An 18,141-nucleotide genomic window follows, 5' to 3' on the forward strand; every position below is an offset into this window, starting at 1 on the left:
ATTTTCATTTTATGACTTTTTCAACACTAATTTTATTACCAATTATTTACTCTACTTGTGTCTGTTTCTGTTTGTATGTCTGTTTATATTTAGGATTATGTTTATATACATTATTATTAATTTTTTCTCTAAGTACAAAAACTATTCAGTCTTGAAGATAAACATTTTATATTATACCAATAAAATACAAGTGTGATAACTAATAATTTCTAAACTCTTAAAGAAACTAATAAGCCTTTATTATTATTCAGGAGATGGTAGTGGCTAATAGGTAATTTACTATTTTTATTTCTATGATTAAATTACTTTTAAGGGAATTATTTTGCAATTAATATCTGCTTGGAGTTACTTATTATATGATTTTCACTTCTATCTCTATATACTCTGTAAGAGATCCCAGTAATCTGCTAATTAATATAACCAAAATATTTCAAATGTAACTAATACATACAAAACATCTCCTGATGCTGCCCCCTATATCTTGCTCAAACTACCAAGATGCCCCCTCTCTTCTGCATAAGGATTTCAACAACACTTCTCCTAATTTTGCGTGTCTCTTGCTTGCAGCCTCGGCACGGTTCTGGCAACTACTACTCGTGTGTGGCTGGGGAGTATGGCTCAGGTGGTGTAAGTGTCATCTGCAGTTTTGTATACTCCGTCCCATGGAAATATTAGGTCACTAAAGTTTAAGTATTTTGTTAATTGGATTCATTTAAATATTTCCATATTAGCCATAAGATTGGTCATAAATTAATATTACATCTTTTATGTTATCCAAGCAAAAATTATTACAAGAACAATATGGAAAAGCAGTGGTTCTGCACTAATTAAAAAAAAAAAGGACGGAGTATAATGGTCAGTCATGCTGCAATGTCTGAAAACCATACTCTTCTTCTTGTGACTGGATATGAAGCATTATTTAATCAACAGGAAGTTGTGGAGCATCTTCATTCGAAAACTTGTGTCCCAGTGTAGCAGACATGAGTAACTAATGATAGTCTTTGTATTGCGGACTTTTTCAGTGTTGATTTTCACTGACACTGTGTTAATTGCTTGATAAGCCCATTTACTAAATTGTAGAATATTATTATTTATAGTAGTATGCATGAGAAGTCTGCCATGCTCCTTTGTTTTTATAAGCGTATGATTTTACTAATAATCATAGTAATCATAGTTGCTTAACATAGTAAGAAGCAATGGTATAATATTTCTGTGATTATATAATTTTTGCTTTTGAAGCAAAAATAGCACACACAAAAATTATGATTTCAAGAATGCATTATGGTGCAATATTTAAGAGTGAATGATGAATTGAAGTATTAACAGCAGGTTTTTATATTTCAGAAGTTTACTCACATTTTCAGCATTTTATGGAAGCGGGTTTTCTTGTTTTCTTTTAGTACAATAATAATAATGATGGGAAGTATTTTAGGTTTTCTTAACAAGGTGTAGGTTGTCAAGGTTTTTTGCTTCCACTTACAGCCCCCAAGCAGCACCTACTACTCTACTGTTCCTGGAGATATGACTGCCTCCCGCATGAGCAACTCCACCTTCTCCCCGACTTACGACGATCCAGCTCGATCTGATGAAGAAAGTGATCAGTATGGTGGGTCTACATATTCTGGTGGTGGACCTTACGCTCGTGCTATTGACTCCGTGTCACAGAGTGGAACTGCTAAACGTTTAAGTGAGCACATTTGTAAACTGGTGTTCAGATTTATGTACTTAGCTGTGTTTTATAGTACAGCACTTGGAATTCATTATACACTACTTCTTGAATGCATGCATTTTATATATACAGTACTGGTATAGGCTGGTATAAACAGATATTATTTTTTATTAAATGCATTGTTTGTGTGTGTGTGTGTTAATGTGTGTTTAAATATCAGGAGGGAGAGGTAGTATTAGGTTAAATTCATTTAACATTATATGATATAAATGAAATAAGTTAATGTAATAACAGATGCTATGAATTCTGCACTTACTTGTAGTTACAGGAAGAGAGCTTTTCTCAACTTGGTCTTTCTTTTCTGGGGAAAGCCCCTACAGCTCCGTCGAGCTATCCATGGCTGATATGGATACCCTAACTATTTTGCATCAGTCGATGTGGGTAGAGTTCTAGGCCTACCGGGAACCACGGGCCAGAACCTGGCCCCCCTCACAGAGGCACAAGGAGAAATGGCCCATAGGAATGTACATGTGATTTGGAGCATTCTATATCTGCCATCGACCGGGACAGGCACCCAGAAAGGTAAGCTCCACAAAACAAACCCCTGTTCTGGTTAACAGCGAAAATCATCAAACGAATGGACAGAACTCCCCGGTCGATGGCTGATATAGAATGCTCCAAATCACATGTGCATTTCTATGGGCCATTGCTCCTCGTGCCTCTGTGAGGGGGCCAGGTTCTGGCTTGTGGTCCCCGGAAGGCCTAGAACTCCACCCACATTGACTGATGCAAACTAGCTAGGGTATCCATATCAGCCATGGATAGCCCTGGGAAGCCTCCGGGACTCGCCCAGAAAATGGCATTTCATTACATTCAATGCTGGTTTTTTATCAACTTCATCATAAATACTTTGAAAATTCCAGTGATTTACACTCCCTTCTCGTGGAGCTTATTCAACTTGTCAACCACACTAAGTGAAAACAATACGTCCTGATATTTTCCCTACACTTTATTCTTATAATTTTCAACTGTTGCCTGTTGTTGTATTTAATTCTGGTTTCACAACCTTTTCCTTCTCACTCTTCTAATACTCTTTTACAAATGTGTGAATGATTATTATATCTTTACATTTTTTGTTTTCAATTTAGGCATATTATTTTTTTTTTTTAATTAATTTTCTTCCATTTATTTTGGTTGCTTGTTAAGGTACGGGCACCATACCACAAATGCATATTTCACTTTAGTCTCACATATGTTGAAAGTAATTTTTTCAGCATTTTTCAACACTATGTATTAAAGTAAGGACTTGTCAGAAGAAGACTCCAAGCTGGGATGACTATTTAGCACCATCTATGCTGCAGGATAGTCAAAAGATCCTCAGATTCAATCAGGATGCCAGTACGAGAACAAAATGACCTGAGACAAGCGACGTCAAAGGCATTGGAGTCACCAAAGATTTTACCGAAGGACAAGTGTCTCAGGTACATTGGCAAAGCAAGAATCACAATCATCCTAAAAATCGGTACATTCTACTAGGAGGTTCAGGACAATGCAGTTCAGATAATAAGGAGCAGGACATTTTTTCATTAAGTGCTCATGAGTCAAGCATGCGTGGGCAATATGCAGCCTAGTCAAGAGCTTATTCCCATTGCCTGTTATGGTGGTAGAAGGAAGGTCATTGGAAAGATCACATTTAAGAGTACACTGCTTGTTATATGTAATATCTAACTATCGATCGTGCAGAATGTGTAATAAGATTCTTGTAACTTAGAATTGCAAAATATAACTTATCTCACAAAATCACCACCAAAAACATTTTTCTGTGGGGAGCCCGTAAGGCTCCCTGGAGATTATCAGGCTAATGGATGTTATATTAGACCGGGACATTAGCTATGGAGTTCAGACCTACCAGAGACCAGCGCCAGAACCTGGCCCCTTCAGAGAGGTTGCAGGAAGCAATGGCCCTGGAAAAAACCCTGTGGTTGGGGGTTTTCCTTATCTGCCATTGACCGGGGTTAAGCACCCAGAAAGGTAGGCATAACAAAACGAATCCCACATGATAAGAAACTAACAACAAAAACCGAACAGAGAGGTAGAACTCCCTACAATCCCAAGGAACCAAGCAAATGTATCACACTACTACCGCGCTGCTCGTCTGTGCAGCCCTCCCCTCCCTGAGAGGGAGAGGGAGAGGGAGGGGCCCTCGGACCTCACTGCACCGGCTGCATAGCACTCCAGTTCGTAAGCTAATGTCAACCGGGACAGACACTTCTCTGGCCTCAGTTTCCTAGGCGGTGTTTGTCTTCGTGGCGCTCACTGCTGTGTTTTTGTGTTGTGCGGTGGCCAGGTGTTCTTCATCAGTACTGGGGCTGCATGCGCTTAGGGGCTTCCTTCCCTAAGCACCCTGTGAGTACTGCCCCTGAATGACAGGGTTATCTTCCCTGGAGCGTTCGGGAACCAATCCCATAGAGGTTCTTGCTGCTCGGCATTTACCTCTCCCTTGGGGCCAGCTGGGGCTTGGGGCCCTTGTTTGGCCTTGGGTTGGGACTGGTATTGTGCTGGTTAGGGCGTCAAGGTGTTGTGTGACCTGCTACCTATGCGGCGACCGATTCCTATTGCCTCTTGGGACGGTGTACTTTTGCGTACGGTTTGTGTACTGTTCGGTGTCCGAACCCAGAGGCTCCACCTCTGTCAGCAGGTCGGACCAATCTGGTACGTGGCTAGTTCGGCCTTCTCCTCAGCTCTTCGTGTCTGGTCTTTTGACGCGGGTGTATCATCATCTCTATGGTGATCAGGTGGCTTTGTTGATGGTGTCCCACCTGCGAGATTCGTCTCGGTGATAGTATGAAGTTTCCTGGCATGTCTATTCCCCATTTTCTTGCTTTTTATAGGTTGTCTTCTCTTTCACATCGGGTTGCCTTGTCCTTTGTTGGTTTTCCGGACCAGTATTGATGCTTCTTACTGTCGCCATGTATAGTGCGGCGCTGGCGGAGCCGCCCCAGCTTACGTTCGGGGTGGACATCACGTCCGCCTCGTTCCGTACGCTTTCTCGTGCTTTGTTGCACCTCCGACTTGCTCATGCACTGCCTGAGCTGTCCTGGTCCTTGGTCAGGGTGCTCTCTTATCAGTCCTCTCCTTGGTTTGTAGTAGCCCCTTCAGTTCAAGTATGTTTTTCAAATATCCTATATTTGTTGGCATTGGCCTCTGGGGGTCGGGTCCGGGAGCTTCCAGCTCTCCTCCGGTGCAGGGGTTTCTGCTCTTTTGGTTCTAGTTATAGGTTTGTACATTTGCAGCCTTTTTCACTGCAAAGGCCAAGATGGCTGCCTCCCGGAGGGCTCCTTGGGTTATTGATGCTTGGTTGGTTCGACCGGGAGTGCGTCATGTGTCGTGTCTGGCTGCGGCTCTTCGCCGTTACTTGCGTGTCGTGGCTGGGGATGTGCTTTGGGTTGATCCGGTTTCCCCTCATTTCCTGTTCCAGGGCTCGGGTCTCCCAGGTCAACCGTAGGGTTAAGTCTAGCCAGCCTGTGGTCTATCCTCGCGCCTGTGCCGTTCGGACATTTGCAGTTTTCACTGCCGTGTTTGGTAACATGTCTTGGGTTCATTTCAGGCACAGGGATTTGGAGGTCGTACAGGTTCCTGGCCGCCCGCTATTTTATGAGCATGTCTGCTCCTGGGCGTTCTGGTGTTGCTTTGGGTCGCAGGTTGCAACCTGTTGTCTCGACTTCATGTTGCATAGTTTGTGGTGGCTGCCATCTGGGTCAGCCCTTTCTTTTCCTTCTCTTTGGGTATGAAGCTCCAGGGAGCGGTAGGGGCTCCCTATAGATAACCTGCGCTGAATGTAATGAAACCCCATTTTCTGGGTGAGCCCCGGAGGCTCCCTGGCAACCCTCCCTCCAACCAGTCAGCTCTTTTTCACGTTTGTTGAAGCTTAGCTTCCAAACTGGAGTGCTATGCAGCCGGCGTGGTGAGGTCTGGGGGGCCTACACTACTGCTGCTTGGACGAGCAGCGCAGCAGTAATGTGTTACGTTTGCTTGTTTGCTTGTTTCCTTGGGATTGTAGGGAGTTCTACCTCTCTGGTTTTTGTTGTTAGTTTCTTACCATGTGGGGTTTGTTTTGCTATGCCTACCTTTCTGGGTGCCTAACCGCAGTCGATGGCAGATATGGAACACCCCAACCACAGTTTTTTTTTTTTTCCAGAGCCATTGCTCTCTGCAACCTCTCTGAAGGGGCCAGGTTCTGGCACTGGTCCCTGGTAGGTCTGAACTCCATAGCTATTGTCCCTGTCTAATATAACATACATTAGCTCGATAAGCTCCAGGGAGCCTCCGGGGCTCACCCAGAAAATGGCGTTTCATTACATTCAACGCTGGTTTTTTATATGTATTCTGTGTTTGCATAATTACTAAAATTATGGTCTTCAATAGTAAATTACCACCTCATGGAACCCCTGATGAGCATCCTTTTAATCTGCAACTCAAGTCATTATTATATTTTGATAATGCAACTAATAGTACCCAAAACTCAAACCATATCTTATGTGGAAAGAAAAATTGCTGTTCTCACCTTTAATTTGGGAAGGAAAAATTACTTGTCTTGTTTGCTGTTCAGTCGATCAGTAGCGTGGCAGACATGAACAAAAAGGCCAGAATCAATCAAAACTGCCTTACATGAACAGCCTTCCTACTTGACCGAGATATCCTTGGCAAATTGAGGACCATATCAACAAATGGGTCACCAGTCTTACTATAAAGGTAAAGGTGATCCTCTAGGCAGTGCCTCATTTGGGTACATTTGAAGGTGTACACTGACATAGACTAAACGGTAGACACACAATACTGAATGGACAACGAAGTCGTAGGAGAGAAAGTTCTAGGAGTTGATATCATTCATGCCAATTCTGTCTCCTGAAGCCCACATCAAAAAAACATCATCAGTGGTATATGCAAGGCTGGCTAACATCAGAACTCTTTAGAAACTTATGTAAGACTTCATTTAGAACCTTGTATACCATATATGTAAGACCAGTCTTAGAGAATGAGGCTCCAGCATGCAGTCCATACTTCGTCAATCACAAGACAAAGCTGGAGAAGGTTCAAAGGTATGGCACTAGACTAGTTCAGAACTAAGAGGCATGAGTTACAAGGAAAGGCTATGTGCATAGCATCTCATATCGCTGCAAGACAGAAGAGTTTGGGGAGACATGATCACCACATATAAAATTCTTAGGTGAATTGACAGGGTAGATAAGGACAGATTCTTTAACATGGGTGGTGCTCACATAAGGGTAGACAGGCAGAAACTGAGTACCCAAAGGGGCCACAGAGACATTAGAAAGAAATTTTTCAGTGTCAGAGTAGTTAATAAATGGAATGCATTAAGAAATGATGTGGTAGAGGCTGACTCCATATATAATTACAAATGTAGATATGATAGAGCTCAATAAGCTCAGGTGCTGTACACCAGTAGACGGACAGTTGAGAGGCGGGACTAAAGAGCCGAAGCACAATCCCCACAAGCACAACTAGACGAGTACTGAGCCAGAGAGGTAAAGGTAGACAACTTAGAAAAGTACAGGCCACACACCAGCCAGGAAAAATTGTCTTGGAAATGAGAATATACCATCACAGACCTTTCATATCAGAATCACTGTTCTGTTTCAGATGCTGAAAATATTCCACAGTTAACGTGCTGTACAGGATGGGGCGAGTTCTTAGCACCTTGATGTGCAATACCATTTTAAATAGTAATGAAAAGCATCCAAGTCTCATTATCTTTCATTCTCTCCTGCATTCTCTCCTGAAGATTTTGTGTTTGTATCAGGAAAAAAATGACCTGATCTGGGGTTGAGAATGCTGGGCTGTGTCAGTGCTGTTGTGACACCAGTATCTGAATGCCATAATTCTGTTTATCATTCAGATGATTATCATAACATATATATGTATATATATAACTGAAAACTCCAGTTTTATATATATATATATATATATATATATATATATATATATATATATATATATATATATATATATATATTATATATATATATATATATATATATATATATATATATATATATATATATATATATATATATGTCGTACCTAATAGCCAGAACGCAATTCTCAGCCTACTATGCAAGGCCCGATTTGCCTAATAAGCCAAGTTTTCCTGAATTAATATATTTTTTCTAATTTTTTTCTTATGAAATGATAAACCTACCCATTTCATTATGTATGAGGTCAATTTTTTTTTATTGGAGTTAAAATTAACGTAGATATATGCCCGAACCTAACCAACCCTACCTAACCTAACCTAACCTATCTCTATCGGTTAGGTTAGGTTAGGTAGCAGAAAAAGTTAGGTTAGGTTAGGTTAGGTAGGTTAGGTAGTCTAAAAAACATTAATTCATTAAAACTTGGCTTATTAGGCAAATTGGGCCATGCATAGTTGGCTGAGAAGTGCGTTCTGGCTATTAGGTACGACATATATATATATATATATATATATATATATATATATATATATATATATATATATATATATATATATATATATATGTTGTACCTAGTAGTCAGAACATCATACTTGGCCTACTATGCAAGGCCCAATTTTACTAATAAGCCAAGTTTTCCTGAATTTATATATTTTTTCTAATTTTTTTCTTATGAAATGATAAATCTGTCCATTTCATGATGTATAAGTTAATTTGTTTAAATTTGAGTTTAATCTAACAAAGATGTATGACCGAACCTAACCAACCCTACTTAACCTAACCTAACCTATCTTAACTTAACCTAAATTAAAACAACTAAGTCAATAAATTATGGTCTTAATATAATATAATAATAATAATAATTCAAATAAACTAATTGGAAACAATTTATTGAAAATAAAGAAAATCACTTGGCCTATTAGGCAAATCGGGCCCTGCATAGTAGGCGAGAAGTGCGTTCTGGCTACTAGGTACGACACATATATATATATATATATATATATATATATATATATATATATATATATATATATATATATATATATATATATATATTATAAGAAAGGTTCTTCTCATATTGACTCAAAGCTTTTATCTTACAGTTTATTGATTTAATTAGCAGCTATTTCATAGGTATTTAAAATTAGACAGTATTATAAACTCCTGTAGCTGATGAAATGCCTGATAAGATGTTTTTGTAGATTTGTTGGAATCCAATTTTAATATTCCTAGAACAGGTTCTAGTATGAATAATTTATTATATGTGTCTATTTAAACAGTTATTCATTTAAATAACTTAGAAGGTAATTACATTCTTAACTTAGTTATTAAGGACATGGATCTACACTGAACTTCATAAGTTTTTGCTGGTTATTTAGAATTTTTTGAACCTTAAGAATGATTTAACTTTCATCTTAAAGTGCCATTTCTTTACCTACATCATGTAAATACTTACAATAAAAGTGAAACAATAATTCTGAGCATTTCTCTGTATGTTATTCAATACATTATCAAGAAATGTATTTGTTATTTGATAGTATGTTAAACATACAAAAATTGCTCATGGATATTGTCTCCTTCTATACTGTATTATATATACAGTACAGTTTATATATATATATATATATATATATATATATATATATATATATATACAGTGTCAGACCATGGAGGAAGAATTGAAACAGGAATTTCCTTAAGTACTTTCGTATATTAATACATCTTCAGAAGGAGTCTGACTCCTTTTGAAGATGTATTAATATACGAAAGTACTTAAGGAAATTCCTGTTTCAATTCTTCCTTAATGAGAAAGAATTGAAACTCCTTGGTCTGACACTGTCACATTCTTAATCAAGTGTTTATTTTTTGTGATTTACACACACACACACGTATACATATATATATATATATATATATATATATATATATATATATATATATATATATATATATATATATATATATATATATATATTATATATATTTATATATATATATATATATATATATATATATATATATATATATATATATATATATATATATATAATTATCATGAGAGGGACAATAAAATGACATAATGATAGTTGATATATATATATTAATTATATATAAGATATATATATATATATATATATATATATATATATATATATATATATATATATATATATATATATATATATATATATATATATATAATTAATTATCATGAGAGGGACAATAAAATGACATAATGATGGTTGGATCCACCCAGATGGTGGTCCCCTTCCTGGAGCTGCAACCTCTGGTCACTTTTGGTCTAAGGGTTATGCACATAAGTTCTTAAGTAAGTTATACAGATTCATATATACGCTCATTAACACTCATAAAAAATAAATATTTAAATTGTGTTTGTGTTCTGCAATGTCATTAGAACTAATTCAGCAGTAGTGGAAAATATGGAGATAAAGCAAAGAATCTGTGTATGAGTCTTGTGAAATGGGAGAATGGCAGACATAAAAGTTTTATTCCTGCTTTTTAAAGAATTCTTGAGAGTGAATAGTGTGTAAGAATTTGTAACTACATGAAATATCATGAGGGTGGCCTGTACAGTATATCAAGAAATTATGTAAAACCGAGTTCAGTAGAGATAATGCACGTGCTCCAGTCAAGCTAGATCAGTCTGATAAAAGCTTTGACATTCATGTAGTAGGGATTGACGCGGATTTACTTAGCTGGCGATATTATTCAATGAACTGAATCCCTACACTTTTCAGATGTTGTGCAGGGTTTGAAAACTAATCCAAATAATTTAAGAAGTCATAAAATGAAGCTTGTAAAGTTTCACTTACTAGTGCAACTGAATATTAGATAAAAAAAAATAAAATTTTATAATTTAGAATAATTGGGACAGTTCATACTCACTAACTGACATATAGGTACAATTAAAATACTGCCCTGCATGTATGTCATGGCCTTAAACTGTAAAAATAAATTGATTTTATTATCTTTCAATTTAAAACACTTTTCATACAGGGGTTAGAAGAGTTTTTCTTGATAAGAATTAGAAAGAAGGAAATACTGTAGATATTATGGAGAAATACTGTATGCAACTGGTAAAGCTCTAGTTGGCGAATTATAGCAAGTGGAGTATAATTGATAAAGTGTAGGTGGAAATGTGCATTGTTTACTTTTGAAGTGAAAAGTGAAAGCTTTTTGAATTTGGAGAATGATGAATGGTGAAGGAGCTACCAGGGAATTTTGCAAAATAAAGAAAATAATGTATATAGTTGTGGTTTCTAAATACTGTATTCAGACATATTATTGCATGAACAGAGCTTTGCACACCATTGTATTGAATGCACATTATTAGTAGATGAGTACTAAAAGTTATTTTATAAAAAAAATCTTGCATAAGTAACAAGTAGCTTACATTTTAGCTTTAAACTTAAAAAAAAAATTGTAATATTGTTAAACTAAAGGGTATTTTTATAATGTCATATGTGAAATAGCAAAATACACAGTATTTAATGGAATACTAAATAGTAGGGCTTAATTCTTCATTAATGTTTCAGTGAACCGTGGGAGTACCTCCGGAAGTGCAGGCCATGGATCACCGGAGCCTCCTCCTCCCCCTCCCCCACGTAATGGAGATCTTCCACTTGACTCCTCTGGTCTTGGTTCCTCGTTGAATGACTCAAACAATTCTACAGCCTCCAATCAGTTCTCAGAGGCTGAGTGTGATCATGATCTTGTCCAGCGTAACTACGGAGGTTTGTAAAATAGTTTTAAGATTTTTAAACAGATTTCAGTCATATTATGACATGAGTAACAAGGATGGTAAGAATATATAATTAAATAAAAATATTTTGAGTTAAAATTTTAATTTTGCAAGTTTCACATTCTAGCATCAAAGTAAATAAAACACACACACACACATACACACTCACACACACATAAACACACACACATGTGTTAATTAAGATATAATTGTGTGTGTGTACTCACCTAATTGTACTCACCTAATTGTGCTTGCAGAGGTTGAGCTCTGGCTCTTTGGTCCTGCCTCTCAACCATCAATCACTAGGGCAATCAATGTGTGTGTGTGTGTATGTGTACTCACCTTACTAGGTGAGTACACATACACACACACATGCAAATATATCTTAATATGCACATCAACAAACTGGAAAAGGTGCAAAAACATCCAACTAAATGGCTCTTGGAACTGAAAGACGAACTACAAGGACAGGTTAGAGGCATTAAATATGCTAAAACTAGAAGATAGAAGAAAAAGAGGCAATGTGATCACTAGGTACAAAATAGTAACAGAAATTGACAAAATTGATAAGCAACAATTCCTGAGGCCTGGAACTTCAAGAACAAGAGGTCATAGATTTAAGCTAACTAAACAAAGCTGTAGAAGAAATATAAGAAAATTTACTTTCACAGAGTGGTAGATGGTTGGAACAAGTTAAGTGAGAAGGTGGTGGAAACCAAAACCGTCAGTTTCAAAGCGTTATATGAGAAAGAGTGCTGGGAAGACAAGACACCATAAGTGTAGCTCGTCCTGTAACTATACCTAGGTAATAATATACATTAAGAATGGGAAACACACATACACTGACTGAAAATAAAATGTGTGAAAAAATGAATGAAAAGTTCCAGTGTGTGTGTGTTTGTGCACAATGTGGTTTTCAGAGAATTGGACATAATTTGAAATCCAGAGCACAATATAGAGTATAGAACCTTCAAGGGTCTAGAGCTGAGGTAGAGAAACTGCTCAAGGAGCTAGACAGAAACAAAGCAATTAGGCCAAATGGAATGTAACCTTGGGGAACCTAGCAGATACATGGAAAAAGGCAAACATACCTCCAATCTACAAAAATAGTAACAAAGAAGACCCTCTAAACTATAGACCTAATCTATAGTTTAGAAAGAAGTATAGAAGTATAGAAAGAAGACCCTCTAAACTATAGACCTAATCTATAGTATAGAAAGAAGATCTGAACTTCTTTGTCATTGACAAGCATAATAGTCAAATCACACGAAAAATAATTAAAATCAAATTGGTAGAATACCCGGAAAATAAAAGATATAATGAGACAGGTAGTTTGGTTTTCAAATGAGAAGATACTGTGTAACAAATCTACAGTATTTGGAGTTTATGATAGAGCCATAGACTCAGAGGAAATAGATGATTAGCATTGATCTTAACTTAAAAAAAAGGATTCTGACAGAGTCCCATATAAGAGGTTGTTCTGGAAACTGGAACACACTGGAGGCAATGTATCAGGCAGGAAAAATCTTACTAGCAAAGTACCACAAGGATTAGTTATAACACCAGTAATGTTCATTGTCTACAAAAATGATCTACCAGAGTGGATACACCATTATCTGAACATGTTTGCTGATGTTAGTCTGTTAAGGAAAATAAGATACTTATATGACTGTCATTCCCTGCAAGATGACCTGGACAAATTAAGTGAATGAACAAACTTGGCAGTTGGACTTGAGTGTGAATAAATTGGCATGTTATGGAATGTGGAATAGTAGAAAATAAGCCGTATACTTCCTATAAATTATAAAAAGACTTTGAAGAACTCTGGCAAAGAGTTGCTTTTAAATATTTGGATGGTGAAATATTAAATAAATTGTTTACAACATTTGTTAGACCAAAATTGTAATATGCAGCAGTTGTATCGTGGCCATATCTCAAAAACCATACCAATAAACTGGAAAGGATGCAAAGATATACAGTACTACTAAATGACTTCCAGAACTAAAAAATAAGAGCTATGAGAAGAGGCTAGAAGTGGTAAATATGCCAAAACTAGAAGATAGAGGGAAAAGACGTGATATGATCAATATGTACAAAATAGTAACAGGAATTGACAAAATAGAGAAAGTGGAATTTCTGGGGGAAAGCTCCTTCAGCTCCCCAGAGCTATCTGGGCTGATATGAATGCATTAGACACTTGCATTACTCAAGCGAATGAAGTTCTTAGGCCTACCGTGGACCACGCGCCAGAACCTGGCCTCCTCAGAGAGGCACAAGGAGCAATGGCCTATAGAAACCCTCATGTGATTGGAAGCATTCTATGTCTGCTATCGACTGGGTCAGTCACCCAGAAAGGTAGGCGCCCAAAAACAAACCCTATCTGGTTACAAACTGCTACTGAAAGCCGAACTGTTGGACAGAACTCCTCCAAACAAAAAACGAGCAAACAAGCATTACGTTACAACCGTCACTGCGCCGCTGTCTGTGCAGCTCCCCCCTTCCTGGGAGGGCAAAGGGGAGCTCCAGACCCCCAGTTCTGTGGCTGAAGTGAGACCTGATGGTCGTGCGACTCTGGTTCCAGACATTTTCCAGTGCTGTGCCTTGTGGTGTGCGAGCCAGGAGTAATTTTCACGAGTACTCGGGCTGCATGCGCCTAGGGTTCCCTTCCCGAGGTGCCTTGCAAGTACTGCCCTTGTGGCTTTGGGTTATCTTCCACAAGTTGCTTGGGGTCTGCTTCTGTGGGGTGTTTTACTGCTTGGTGATTGCCCGCCCTTGGAGTCAGCTGCGGTGTTTCATGCACCACTGTTTGTCTCTGGGGTAGGAGGTAGTTTCGTCACAGGTATAAACCGTATTTGGTACATAACCATCACTGGTACGTATATGGTTTTGTCACTGTACTGCAAGGGTCTGTGCAGCTAGTTTTCACCAGATTATAGTGGCCAGCTCTATTCCGCCTGGGTCATTGTCTTCTTGCGGGGCTTTACTTTTACATTTTGTTTCCTGCCTGGTGGAAGGTCTGTCCCTTGGTGCTGGTCCCCCTTGTATATATTTGGTGGTCCTCCCACTTGGTTCCCGTTAGTGTACACATCCCAGGGGTTCAGCTATTAGTAGTTTGCTTGGTAGTTTGGGGTGTCGGTTAACAGTCCCTTGCCCGGGCTTCCCTTAGCAGAGCATCTAAGGGCCCTGGGAACCCACATTGGCTTAGTGGTCCGATGGATACATTCCCTGGGTCCCATCTCGCTTCGTGCGTGTTTGAGGGTTGCTCTGTCCCTTTGTCTCAGGGTAACAGTGTTGTGCCTCCGTCATGCTGCCTGTTGGGTCGGTGACATCTTTGCCACGAAGTCCTGAGAGTGGTGTTCCTTGTTTATACTCCAGTTCACCCAATCCACTGATCTTGATATTCGGGTGCAGGCAGCTTCGGTGTTGCATGCACATTATAGGTTGCTGCAGCATGCTAAGTTGGTTGCTCACCCGGATGCCTCGAGGGGGATGATATAGGGGGGGTGGGGGGTTGGGACCTGTTTGACCCCACTTGGGTTTTGGTACCCTCTGAGCGGGGCTTGTTGTGCAGGCGGTGAGGTTTTCTTATCATCCCCTCCCTGTACGAGTTTGATATGGCATCAACCCCTCCCCGGGTTCCATTGGAAACTTCAGTCTTTTCTTTCTGGAAGTTTTCGGCCTCTTACATCCTGCCTCGTGAGGCACGGGAGGTCATTGCAGCTTACCTCTTGTGTGACCCGGATTACTCTGCAATAATGGATCCTGCCTCTTTTGAGTTCATTTCTTCCTTTCCTTACTGGGTGCATTACGAGGTTCCGAAGTCACCCTGGTTGGTAAACTGTCCCATCTTTTCGTTGGGGGCATGGCATACGTTCCGTTGGCCTACCTCGACGACTGGCTAGTGTGGGCTCCCAGCCGGTCCACTTGACTGCTCACCAGGAGTGTGGTTCTTTCCCAGCTTGCCGGATTTGGGTTCCTGGTGAACTGGAGGAAGTCCTATTTGGTTCTGTTGCAGGTTCAGACCTTGCTGGGTCTTATTTGGGACTCTCAGACCGCTTCCATGTCTCTCCTTCTGGAGGCTTTGCTGAGGCTACAATCTTGCCTTCAGCTGTTTCTGGGGTGTTCCGGGTCACTCGGCTGTTGCTCGAGCAGTTGTGCAGGCGTTTGAAATTCGCCGTGCTGGTCTGCCTGCTGGGTTGGTTTTGGCTTCGGCATCTGTTCTGGTTCCTTCGGGAATACCCCCCTTCGCTTCTCTTGCAATCACTGGGTTTGTACTCCAGGGGCCTTGCATCGGTTGCTGCGTCACCGGCTTCCTCTTCAGGGTTTTCAGGATTCAGTGTCATGGCGCCTACCTGAGCCTTCACTCGATGCATTCACGAATGTGTCATCTTTCGGCCAGGGCTTTGTGACCAGTTCACCGGGCTGACCCGGGGTGATGGGGTCCACCCTTTCGTAGGGGTCACAGCATGGTACGGGCGTTCGCGGCAGTTTGGCTGTCGCTTCAGAGGTTTCGGGTCGCTCGAGGTTCGACTATCTGGCTCCATTCAAACTGTTCACCAGTGGTTCATTGCCAGAATCGTGGGGGTTCTCTTTGGTCATTGCCTCTTTGGGACTGGTCGCTTCAAGTGGCTCGTCTGCTGGCTTCTTGGGATTTGGCTCTCCATGCGGTTCATATCCAGAGAGTGTCCAGTGTCCTGGTGTACGGCCTGTCTAGGTTCATTTCCCTGTCCAAGGAATGGCCGGTCAATGCCGACTCCTTCCATTGGCTCTGCTAGACTCCCAAACTCCTGGACGTAGACCTCTTCATTTCGGCGTGGTTTTGGCATTTTACGATTTATGTGGCACCCTTACCCGACTGCGAAGCTGTTGCTGTGGATGCCTTTTTGCAGGACTGGTTGATGTGGGGTTACCTGTACCTCTTTTCCCCGGTCCAGCTGTTGCTTCAGTTTATGGCTCGGTTGGGGTCCTACCATGGCAGAATAGTCCTTGTGGCCACTTGGTGGCCAGCCCAGTCTTGGTTCCAGGCGCTGCTTGCTTGGTGTGTGAACCCGGGACGTTTTCCTTAGCTCTGTCTCTTCCAGCAGGTCAGACTGGTCCATTACACGACTGGTGTGGTCTCCTCCTCCTCCTCTGTTCACATCTGGTCTTTTTGACACGGGTTTATCACCGTTTGTATCCACTAGTGACGCATCGTGCGTCACTAGTGGAGTCGTTCCAGCTTGCGTTCAGGGTGGCTGTCTCTTCGGCCCTGTTCCATAAGCTTTCTCGTGCTTTGTTTCACCTTCGGCCTGTTCATACGCCACCTGAGTTTTCCTGGCCCTTGGACAGTGTGCTCTCCTATCTTTCCTCTCCTCAGATTATGGTGGCCCCTTCGGTTCAAGATTGTTTTTCCAAGGTTCTGTTTCTCTTGATGTTGGCCTCTGTGGGTCAGGTCGGTGAGCTTCATGCTCTCCTCTGGCACAGGGGTTTATGCTTTTTCGTTCCTGGTGGTCGGTTTGTTAGGTTGCAGCCTTCTTCTTTTCTGGTGAAGAACGAGACCGCTTCTTTCCGGGGGGGGTCCTTGGGTCATTGATGCTTGGTTGGTCAGGCCGGGGGGTGCATCATGTGTTGTGTCCAGTTGCAGCTGTTCGCTGTTATCTGCAACCTGTCCTCTTAAAAAGAATGTCGCTTTTGGCCGTTTGCCCGTATGGCCAAATTTGGACGTACTGTACAGTAATTTGAAAATGAAAAAAAAAATAAAAATAAATTTGTGATTTTTTTTTTCAACAACAGTAAGTTAAGGGTCCTCTGATAGGTTAGGTGGGCAGGAAATTCTCATAAAGTTTCAAAACGGTATGAAAAACGTTATTTTAAAGTGTCCTCTTATAACCTCTCCGCGTAGGCGGGACGACTCAAATAGAAAACGGAACAGAACGTCACTTTTGTGAGTCGATTTCATTTCAAATTACGTCCAAATTTGGCCATAGCGCGCATACGAGTGAAAAGTGATGTTATTTTTAAGAGGACGGGTTGGTTATCTGCACGCTTCGGCTTTGGTGGCTGGGGAAGTGCTTTGGGTTGATTCGATTTCCCTCTTTCCCTTTTCCATGGCTCGGGTCTCCCAGGTCATCCACAGGGTTATTAAGTCTAGCCAGCCTGCAGTCTATCCTCATGCCCATAATGTTAGGAAGTTTGCTACATTGGCTGCTGTGTTTGGCAACATGTCCTGGGCTAATATTCGGGTGCAGAAATTTTGGAGGTTCAACAAGGTCCTGGCCACCCATTATTTGGTTAACGTTCCTGCTCTTGGGCGTTCCTGTGTTGTTTTGGGTCGCAGGTTGCAGCCAGTTGTCTCGACTTCATGTTGAGGAGTGTGGGGCAGCCGCCTCTTGGGTAAGTTCCTCTTTTCCTTATCTTCAGTTTTGTAGCTCCTGGGAGCCGAAGGGACTCCCCACAGAAAACCAGTATTAAGTGTAATGAAATGCCCTTTTCTGGGTGAGCCCCAGAGGCTCCCCTGCAACCCTCCCTCCCTCCTTCTGGTTGGTGGTTTTTCGCGTTGTTTGATGTTCAGCTTCCGAACTGGGGTGCTGGGTAACTGGCGCGGGGAGGTTCGGGGCTTCCCCCCTCCCCCTCTTGGGGAGAGGAGGGCTGTGTGAGTAAGCGGTGCAGCAGTGGAGTGTGACGTTTGTTTGTTTCCTTGGGATTGGAGGGAGTTCTGCCTCTCAGTTCGGGTTTTC

General features: G+C 40.7%; 1 protein-coding gene across 1 annotated transcript in view; it reads left to right on the forward strand.

Annotated features, from left to right (window-relative positions):
• Dscam1 (Down syndrome cell adhesion molecule 1) overlaps positions 1-18,141 on the forward strand; it is a 659,150-nt gene that overhangs the window by 613,893 nt on the left and 27,116 nt on the right. The window contains exons 35-38 of the mRNA XM_069321167.1: positions 568-627; positions 1,483-1,687; positions 9,920-9,991; positions 11,220-11,417. Coding sequence (XP_069177268.1) covers positions 568-627; positions 1,483-1,687; positions 9,920-9,991; positions 11,220-11,417 — 535 coding nt within the window. The remainder of the gene's footprint in view (positions 1-567; positions 628-1,482; positions 1,688-9,919; positions 9,992-11,219; positions 11,418-18,141) is intronic.

Source organism: Procambarus clarkii, chromosome 9 (genome assembly GCF_040958095.1).
Source record: "Procambarus clarkii isolate CNS0578487 chromosome 9, FALCON_Pclarkii_2.0, whole genome shotgun sequence".
NCBI classification, from domain to species: domain Eukaryota; kingdom Metazoa; phylum Arthropoda; class Malacostraca; order Decapoda; family Cambaridae; genus Procambarus; species Procambarus clarkii.